This window comes from Mya arenaria, chromosome 6 (assembly GCF_026914265.1).
Source record: "Mya arenaria isolate MELC-2E11 chromosome 6, ASM2691426v1".
Taxonomy (NCBI): Eukaryota; Metazoa; Mollusca; class Bivalvia; order Myida; family Myidae; genus Mya; species Mya arenaria.
In genome coordinates, this window is record NC_069127.1 from 25046238 (window position 1) to 25057561 (window position 11324).

An 11324-nucleotide genomic window follows, 5' to 3' on the forward strand; every position below is an offset into this window, starting at 1 on the left:
TTGCCTCTAAACAATGTGATATACAATTCTCGTCCTTTTGAACGCAATTACAAACCTCTTTTCCATACTATACCAATTAATAACAGGACTAAGATTATTAATTTGCTGAACAATTAAAGAATATTTAAGCCTAACATAATCCGTACAAGAGACGCAGGCCAGCGCGAATCTAAAACAGACAGTATACACGTAGATTTATCTGTATTTTGGTTTATCGTTTAGGTTGAACGGTCGACGAACCATGACTTTAATGGGATTAGGCAATCTGAAACCATACTCCTCCTCTTGTACAATCATCTAGGGAAAACTTGTATGAGTTTGGCTTCTGACTTTCTACTACACGCTAATCGTACGTTATAGATTCTAATTTGGTAAATGCATTTTAGATAACAAACTGATTAAATCAGAGGTTATTGACTTTCGTATGGCAAGTTTCCTGATTTATTAGGCCATATTATGACTATTCAGTGGTTAGTTTACGTTTATCCATCAATCTACCCTATATCATATAGAGAAGCTTGATTGATTGACACAGCAAAATTCAGAAATATCAGAGATATAATCCCAATGACTATAAGGACTGTGTCATAGGGCAATAACGTATTTCTCTCTCGAGAAGTGTATCGATTTTGTAACGGTTACAATTCGCGCATATTATTCATCAATATTTATATACAAATGGTATCTTTATACAAACACATATCATTTTATTATATTATTAGCAAAAGTAATTTTAGATTTGACTCGGTAGATTTGAACAAGTTCCTCATTTGTCATATGTCATCTTATCATGTTACCGAGACAAACCCAGAATCCTAGTATTTTACCAGGAGCCTGCTTAAAAGCACGAGCATCACGGTCAATCAAATTCCAAATTCCATATTAAAGGATAACAGCTATCAAATTATTGTTATCAATACAGTTGGTGGAGAACATTGTGGTCGCGAGTAGTAAAAACTAATAACGAACTAAATTGGGTTAAAAAAGCTCCATAGCTTAGTTTAAAATTATTTTGCCGCAAACATGTAACAATCGCAAAGAATAATATCGCTGACCAACCTTAATGGCACTAAGTCTACAGTGAACTTTTTCTTTTATTTTATGACCTTTATGCAATGCCACCAGTTCACCAGTTCACAATCACTTGTTAAAATACAATAACTAGTGTAACGCGTATAAGTAAATACTTTTAAACGAGTATCTAAATCATATTTTTTAAAGATTTTAAGATTAGTCAGCATGCGCTATCAATTGATATTTATACATTTTTTCAGTGTTGCATAACCATTGGACACACTCTTCTTAATACAGTGTAACAAATCTACGACTTTAAACCAACAAATATCTGATTTAACATGAGCTAAATGCTTATAACACGAATAAAATTAAACACAAAATCCAATCATAAGCAAACTATAGCAAAGGTTTTTTGTATAATATCAATTATTACGTTGCTCTATACTTTCTTTCACTTTAGTTACTGACTTTAATATTTGCTCAACGTTAGTCTGAATGCTACCGACCTTCTCCTCTAATATTGACTGTTTGTATTGCATATGGCTGATTGCGCACGCCCACTCATTATGGTATTTGCCTATTTCCACCAAGGTCACTGAGTTGTCAATAAGTCGTCTTTGAGCTGCACGGATATTCCGAATGTTTTCAACAGCATAAATAAGTTTCCGCTGATGTCTTATAATCTTTGATTTGTCCGTTTTGAGTTTTCTGTATTTATACACAAACCAACCAGCCCTCATAACGTCTGAAGCGTTGTGCTTTAAACGTTTATCTAATTCAACATCCAAAACAAAGTCATGAACGTACTTTTCAGTTCTTGAGAGTTCTAGCCTTCTAGCCAGGATGGCGACAATGAGAGCAGTGCACCCTGCTCCTATCATGCCAGTCATAACCGCAATGCCTCTTCCACAATATGTAGTTGGGACAATATCGCCATAACCAACAGACAGGAAAGTCACAGCGATTAGCCACATGCAATTGAGAAAACTTGCGTGGACATTATCCCTTGACCCATCCTGGCCATACATTTCACAGAGACGTAAAATCCAACTGGAGGTGAGAAATGAGATGAGCATTATAATTGCAAGTACGTATTCGGGATACAAAGTCATGAGCGATTTGAAAATAAATCGAAAGTTAAAATGAATACGGTTAAGCGCTCCGAGTCCCTGGGATGACGCGTCTTGGTACAAACTACTGTGTAACATAATAGCTCTGCAGATTAGGTAGAAACGTAAGAACATAGGCAGAGATAAAACCACATCGAGAGGAATTATTATCTTTCTTGCGTACTGTCCGTCAGCTACAGTTGCCGACCATTCTATTTTAAAGTCACCTGGTATAGGATGAATACTGCATATAACGAGCTCCATCCCTATTTTAAGTACCCTTTTGAAAGACATTGCAAGTCTTAGATCATCGACTCCATTATTAACTGCAAAGAGTTGAACATCAAGATAATGATAAATACCAAGAAATATCAGAAGTGCAACAGTAAATGATGTAATGCACGTCTTCATTAGATAGGATAGGAGAGAGTCTCTCCTGATCAGAAATGCCGTTGTAAGTTCTGTTTCAAATATCATCAGACCAATGCCTGCTAGAGCTAAACAAAGTGTAACATCACAGTGTCTCTTCCGGCGGTGAAACAATTCTTTCCTCTTCGCCAACATTTTCCCGACGGTCTCGAACCTGTATGGTCTATTGCTCGGCAAAGCGTTAGATTCACTCCCGCTTTCAGCACTGCCACCAGAGTACAATCTGTTTCGGCCATTCATACCAACAAGAGGTATTTTTGGGTTTTCGAATATGGTCGACATTGTTGAAATATTCAGTTTTGAATGTTTATACGTTTTTGCATAGCAGATTTATAGTGGTCCGTCACAATATGTCCAGCTCTTTTCTAAATATCGAAGCACGCGAATTGTTAATACTTTTTGATGACACAAGTATAAGCTCCTTGCATGATACCGTACGCAAATATATTCCCTTTGTCACATGCGTCTAGTTGAAAACTAATTCAATGAAAGTCAGTAAAAAAAAATCATAAATAAATCTCAGTAAGTTTATGTAAGTTCAACTTTGTTTTAATACAAAGCTAAAAAACCAATATGTATAGGACTCAACTTTATAATTTTCCTCACTGGTCTAGCGTATTGGTTCAAACAAGAACTTTTCGACACGAGGATTTCCCAAATATAACATTAATTATTGATACGTTTCAATTTGTACGCAGATCATGTAGACAACTTTTGGTCAATCGCGAGGTGTTATGAACTTAAACTGATGCTCACAGCTGAAAACACTTATAGTAGAATTCTCAAACACTTGACATAAAATCGGATTCACTGACAACTTCCAAATACAGTATAGTACTGAGATGTAACAAACTTTCACTTCTATCATAAGTGTGAATTCTCTTTTCCATGAATTCTCTTTTCCATAGTACCTCCTCAATAAAATTAAAAAGTTTAACAAAAATAGCCAAAGGGACTTTGTCTTTTGTATCTATTGTCAATCACACAATCTTCACAAATTGGGTCTTTTTTCTTCGTACTGTACTTGTCAGCCGAGTGAGATGTGTTAAGACATATTTGTAAGTTCATTTTCGACCGTATTTACCCGGATGTCCATCAGCTGGAGATTTATATGAGTGTGTCTATTTTAATTGTGTTTCAGGAAATAAAACACATGTTCCGGCTTATAGAGCAGTGACGTTAGTTCTCTGCCTGTCACCGTCCAAATCTGAAAGAAATAAAACATCACTTGTACAAGATTGCTATAAGATACGTTAGAATGAAGATATCCATAATTGGAGCATGTTTCTGTCAATTTGTATGAGCGGGTAAGACACATATTTCAACGATAAAATAACCGTTGTATCGCATTCCTGGATTCTTGGCTTGGGTTTCAACACAACTTCACTAGATTGTGAAAAAGCAGTTTGTCTTGTTTCTTAAATAAAACTTTTGTTTCTCATGCTCTTGTTATTTTGCGTCTGCACGTTGTTCAGGATACATAAACGTGGAATCGTATAATGTGGAACACAAATTAAGGACATGTGCCCGGTTTCCCAAAAATAACACTTACGTATCGTAACGGACTTTATAAGAACAGTTTAGATGCTTTTATAAATGTTATGTGGAATTTTCGGATATCATCCAAGTCTATGACCGATGTGCGGCATATTTACTAAACAAACATAAAGGAATACTTTCCTAAAGAATAAAAAACATGTTCTTAGCAGGTAAATATGAATATCACCTGCGACAACAAGTTGCTAATTATCTATAGACAAATAGGTAGGAAATCAGCACCTTCAGGCCGTATGTGTTGAAATATTGGACGTAGCAATACAATCCAGGCAAATAACACCCTATAATTATTGTCATCAACGGGCTTCGATCTTTTTAATGACTGTATTTTTCTTGTTATAATAAACATGTTGTTAAAAGATAACTATGATTATCACCATCGGTAGAGACACTGCTAAATCTAAGGAGAAACCTATATCTTTGGACTTACCTGAACATGGGCAAAACAACATTTTATAAAATGTAATCATACTAAAACCAAATACGAAATTAAACAAACTGTTCTTCGTTGTTTAATATACTTGGAAGAGATAAAACAATGCTAAAATGATCAATGCTCTGGCTGTATTTCTATTTATTTCCTTAGGGATGTCCGGACTTTTTGTAATTATCATTGCAATGCTTCAAACGGGGGCATATTGATACTGTTGTTAACTATAGAATAATACTGTTATCGGAGCTAACGCCTACGCCGTAAGCTTTTGTTAGGTGTTTGTTTTTAGCCTCAGAGCGTGCGAAGCTTTCGCGATACCATTTACGTCGAATCAATCATAAATCAATGTCAGGCTAATAACAAGCATTGTTTGAACAAACACAATGTTTGACTTTCATAAACACTGTTTTCATTTTCATATTGCTAATTTTAACATTTATGTAACATAAAAATGACTGTATTATTGAATTTGCATCATAGCCTCTTACAAAATGTTATCAAACTGTTTTGTATTAACACTATAATTAAAAAAAACACGGCAATAAGGTTAATGCAACATACTTTACCGTCAAAAGATCGTTATTTACTATATTCTTAAGACGCCGGACTGATTTAATTGCCAAAACAAAATGTGCCAAACTAAAGTGTTTTCTTAAAAAAGGTCACAATGAAGTGCTTCAAAACACATTTCTTACAAGTCGCATCATGGTGAAACACACCTTAAATTGTACTTCTCCGAAAATAAAATTGGTGACGTGCAAGGGAGGGGTCTATTTTCGTTAAGAAACTGTTTCGTGTAAAATGTGGCATGTTACGACCTCGAATTGATAATACTGTTCGGTATGTTTTATTTTAAGGTTAAAATTTAATCATAACATTGCAGTCGCAATAATATGACAGCCTGGGACCCGCCGATATAGACTTATTGTAACATATAATAATATTGGCGAATCAGGCGTAAGATTAATCTTCGCTTTCTCGTTATCTCTCGGGATGGACTCAAGTTATGTTGTTGTTGTTTTTTTTGTTTTTTTACGATCTGTCAGTATAGCTTTATTTAAAATAAATAACTAGTAAATTGTATATATGCATAGTCGATATAATAGTTTTTATGTTTTTCTTTCCATACAAACGTCTGGATTGAGGTCACACATATAAAACCTCATATTATATAAATATTGAATTGTATGCTTTGTCTATTTCATCTCTCTCATAAAAGCAGTCATTTGATAAACGAAATAATGTTATCTGCACGGGCAATTAGTGATATTTTTGTCAAAAAATCCTCTACGACGAATAAGCTATGAAAGTAGAATTCTCATCAGTGACGTCTTTTTGTCTACGGAAAACTGTTTTCGCAATATGAAAACAAATATTATTTAGAAATATGATTTCTTAAAGTGTTTACTTTAACACAAACAGTTTGATGCCAAATGTTTATAGCACCTGCTTCTGGGTGAATATTACTTACAGCGGGATATTCACCACATTTTAGTCATTAATGTATACTATGTAAAAATCTTACAACAATCCGTCCACAAGAAATGTTTTCTAGGGATGCTATCAAGCTTAACTTAAATTTCCAAACCCTATTGACCCCGATGACGCCATCGTGTGCATTAAATTACAGCCAATTAACACAGAAACGCCATTTGTAACAATGCATGAACAAATTATCCATAGTTTATTTATAAAATATGATTGCTGTCATTATTTATCGACCTAATATGACGTGCAATGTTTATCTTAATTCAGGCAGAATTGTCGCTCAGCTTTTGTACTATGATAAAAACAAAGAATGCAGAAAGTAAGACATACACAGAAAATATTAAATAGTTTGATCAAAATATATTTTATAACCAACAAATGGAAGTTTTAAGTGAATATAATGCGCATGTACTACCTTTCTGCTGTAATGATGTAATCTAGTCTATAATATAAAACAACAAGGAAAGTATAGCTTAATATGGTAGGTATAGTTACAAAACGTAGTTATGTCCTTAAATTGCATTTAAAATATTTGTATTAATACCGTATGTGCAGTATGAAAATATATGATAAGCGTATAAATATCAGGATGTATTACGATACTATGTTTATTATATTTATATATTTTTCAGATATCATACCTAAAAAAGAAATCTGCAGGAAACCAAAATACTGTTGCTAATTTACTTAGCACCCGTGATCTAAATTTTGCTATCTGATTTCAGCACACATTTATTCATATCCGTATTTACTTATTATTAAAAATAATAGTATTTATCAAAAACTGCTATAAAGTGATTAATAAATTGGTCTTACAGTATACTTACGTCATAAGCGGCAACATAAATACACTGATATAAACAAAAACATAAATGCAACAGAGTATATGATACATTTTGTAACAAATACTTACACCGGCATGAACGTTTAAACAATCCATTTCTTAACTAAACCCATCGTTATCCAGTCTGTTGCTAAATCAGCACTGTAATCATACTGGAGTTAATCAGCGCTTTATGGAAACTCGGGAACATTATTCCCCTACTTCAAATACAGCTATTTGTCAAGAGATTGTGTGCTATCGCATCACGAATTCAATACCGGCTAAAAAATGATACCAACATGTCATAGCCAACTGTTCAACAGATACATTTTCCAATAATAAGTAATAGATGGTTCAACTTCATGCTTATTTAGAATGTTTTCACAAATGAATTCTATCAATTTGATGATATTATATAATAAAAGTCTAACAACTATTTTTTATAATTATCATTAATGAATAATAAATAATTTGGCTTTAATTAGTCTTTGATCAGTGGACTTCCACTTTTTCTACGTAAGGTTTAAACATATTGCATTGCTTCTCTGTAAATGAGAAATAGTTTGGCTAAAATTATGTCAAAAAACATACAATACACTCAATAAAACAATATACTTAAAAAAAAACGAATATTATTATTTTCAGTCTATTATTTAAATTATGTGTTATTTTATTAGTACTAACCCAACTCGAATTACATTTGCAGTGACAAGCCCATTGGCCAAAACAAGTATCACCAGAAACCCAGCAGCAAAATCGTTCCTATAGAAAGATTGCAGCCAGAAATGTACTTTGAAACCTAGCCGTCCAAAATGAACTTTAAACTGAACGCAGAAACCTAGCAGCAAAATATTGAAACCCAGCAGCCAAAAATGTAAGTACAGAAAACAAGCAGATAAACTTGATTAATCTTGCGAAATAGAAGTATGGTCAAAGTTAAAAAAACAAACCGAAAATTCACTCGAGCCATAAGAGGCCACAAAGTACCGCAATTTAACAATGCTGGTTCAGGAACCAGGGAGCATATTAAGTCAATCATAAGTCAACATTCAGATCGGTAATGACACAACTAAACTCCTCATTAACAACAATTTGTATCTGTTGACATTCACATTGTGGCTTGTAAATCGACCCTCGAGTATGAACATTAGCCATATTGAACGGTACTTAAATACGCTGAATCTATATAATCCGGAATATTGGTAATGTATCAACGCAGATGTCATCTCTATTTTCTATTTACAAGGGATCTAACCAGGTATTGTGAAACCGTTATTCAAAATATTTTGTCTTTATCTGTCGCACGAGCTGTCTGTGCTTCCTGTCAAGCATGGTCAATATGACAGCAATGTGATAAAGCTGGAACGACATCCTGTCCACGTTTAACGGCCATCGTACTGTCGTAGGAGTCAATACAAATGAGTGTATATATATTCTAGTGTATTTGAATCAGATTGCACAAAGTAGAATTTGACCTCTGGAAAAATTGGAAGTATGTTTTTTTTGTGCAAAAAGTTACAAAACAATCATTGTGGTAAAGGTTTCCAGGTCAAATAACACCTTGGGCAGACCCATATCACTATAAATTCGCTCATTTTACTTTTATTCATGTCTAGTCAAAAGGCGGCAACATCAAAAACAAGACGTATTCGTGAAGCTATTATTGCTATGTGTTCGAAATATGCTTCTGCAAATTTAAAAAGCTAGTCAAACAACGTAGAGAGTGGTTGAAAGAATACAAATTCGAGCCAATAGTGCAGTTCGATATATTAATACAGAATTCCGAAATGTTATTCCTTTTGTTATGTAATAAGTGAAACAATCTCTTGAGCACCTTAAACATTGTTTCTTTATACTTATACATTATCAGAATTCTCTCAATGATTGCACATACTTCACTCGACCACTATTTTATTTGTTATAATTAGCTTTTGGTATATACTACCGCCAAATTCCATCGGTAAACATTCTGTGGAGATTAACATTAACTTAAAGTTGTCTCTAAAAGAGCAAATATTTTGCTTACAACTTGTATAATTGCGCGTAGTTCAAAGTCGCCAAATAACACAAACATTTATCAAACTCGTTTTGACTTTATTACATATTTGTTAATCATAGTTAAAGTGTTATGTCAGCTCAATGATAATTTAGTTCCTATATTCATTAGCGCTGCTTAAATCACGTTGTTGTTTCATGCGATCTAATTTCAGTAATTCAGATTAATTGCCGCCATAAAATTTATATAAATTTAACAGCGGAAAGTGGATCTGGTGCTGCCTTTAATTCCGTAGGAGAGTTGAAAACACAACCATTCGTTAGTGGAGCAAGTTCTTAAAGTAGGGTTGCAATGATGTTAATAATTCAACCATAAAACACATAATCGAATGGATTGAGAACCATTGTTCATGTTTCTGAAGCTCTTAAATTGCATTAATTACACGCAACATTAATTTTCAGCGAGACAGGCGTATGGAAAGCACTATATACTTAAAACCGTGTTATATCATACATGACGTCGTTTCTCTTTATTGACTATATTGTTTATTTTTAAGGCATATAAGTTTGCCATAATTTAGGAAAGGAGTTAAAGTAGATTTACAAAGCGGGTTTTAGGCTATAATAAACACATTGAAAACGTTCGAGTTATATAGCGACGTTTGATTTATGTACCGATGTGTATCATCAAATATATATTGATGATATTACTACCTTTTATTAATTTGAAAAAACAACAACAACAACAACCAGAAACAACACACAAAACGACTCCAAAATCATTTAATGAATGCATTTATAGTTGGCCAGTTATGTAATCCATTTAATATGATCTTTTTTCTGACGGAGCAGAAGGAGAAGTATTTATTGTATTCCTTCACCAGTTATATTATTAGAAAAAACAAAACAATATATTGTTTATCTACTTTTTGTGTGAAGAACCTTGACTTAACATGCGATTCCAAAAGCTAGTTGTTTTCCTGTTTTGCATTTTGTCATCCAATTTCCATCATTCCAATTCATTACGTTCAATCTTTAAAGCCCTTCCGATGTAAGTGGATTCACTACTCTGTTTCTATCTTTCAGCGGTATTGTGCCCGTTGTTAAGAACTCCATAAAAGTTAACAACGTTGTTACAAACATCTTTGTTAACTGTCAAATGTGGAAAATTTAATAATGTGCTAATATATTTAAGTAAAACAAGCAAAGCAGTATCGGTTTCTCAATATTCGTGTGAAGTCCCACATATCACGTGTATCGTATTTTCATGAGTATTAAAGATTCTACAAGTAGAAACGATCCAGTTATCTACGTTATCTACGTTATTAACTTCAACAATGATCTAAAGAATCGGCCCAATGTTAACTAAAGTAGAATGAACGATGCAGAGACAATATTCGTTAAGAGAATAAATTTAGTGCATAACCGCGTGTTTCCATTATGAAATTGATAGGCGGTCATTACATGCAAAGGGACCTGCACAGGTTTTTCATATTTGTTAACATACCCAATTCCAAAAATCGCATATGTAATATGAAGAATCATAACAGTAACAAAATATACCCCGATATTAATTGCCTGTTTATTCAGAATAAACAAAACATTTAGTCTTGGATATTTCGGAAAATATATAGATATACTTGCAATGTTGCAATAATTAGTTGCTAGGAAGAAAGCGTAGCAAACATGCATTAGGACATTTAAGTTACACTCTATGTAAAATGACCATTGCCGAAGTTAGTTAATGATTAAGTGACTTCAGTAGGGCGGTATTTGTCCGATTCTCCAGTATATAGACCTTCGATTACAAACATAAGCCTTATCGGGCGTTGTCTAATTATACTGTATTTATAAAGTCCAGAATATTGACAGTGCAGCAATACCGATCACAATTTTTATAATGCCATTATATATTAACAATGGATGTAACGAAGTAATGTGTCTTTAAGCAATTACAAGCTTACGATACATACCGCTGACATAAATCAAGAAAGTGTTTTGCATTGCTTAGATTTTATAGGAACATTTAAACATGGTATTTGTTGTTTTTGAATAAGCTTTCCATAATTAAGTTATTTGCAATATTTAGATGCATATAAACATTCTGCGTTTACCTTTATGTTTAAGATATATTTATCAAATATTTGTCGTCAGTCTTTTGATGAAAAAACATAAAACTGCTAACTAACTTTAATTATCAATTGAAGCTTTAATGGAAGCTACACGTACAAGTACGTACAAGTACAAATAATGTTTCGCAACCCGAATATTATCTGTAATATTGTTGAAGTTTGCATTTATGTTGAACCACGCTGTATTGATTCGGTGCTTAGAATAAAATGCTATTAATCAATTCAATTTCCAAGCGTCTTCACTTTGTTTCTGAACATTCTGGGTAAACTAAATTATTTGGAACCGACATGAGAGTATTGTAGAGTTGAATGTGTAATAGGATAGTCCAAGTGTAAGTTAA

At 33.3% G+C, this 11324-nt stretch overlaps 1 protein-coding gene across 1 annotated transcript; it reads right to left on the bottom strand.

Moving 5' to 3' along the window:
* Positions 1 to 1439: 1439 nt before the first annotated feature.
* LOC128237652 (small conductance calcium-activated potassium channel protein-like) lies at positions 1440 to 2879 on the bottom strand. Its single transcript, XM_052953244.1, has one exon. The coding sequence runs from the start codon at positions 2835 to 2837 to the stop codon at positions 1440 to 1442; it is 1398 nt and encodes a 465-aa protein (XP_052809204.1). The 5' UTR covers positions 2838 to 2879.
* Between the last annotated feature and the right edge of the window lie 8445 nt (positions 2880 to 11324).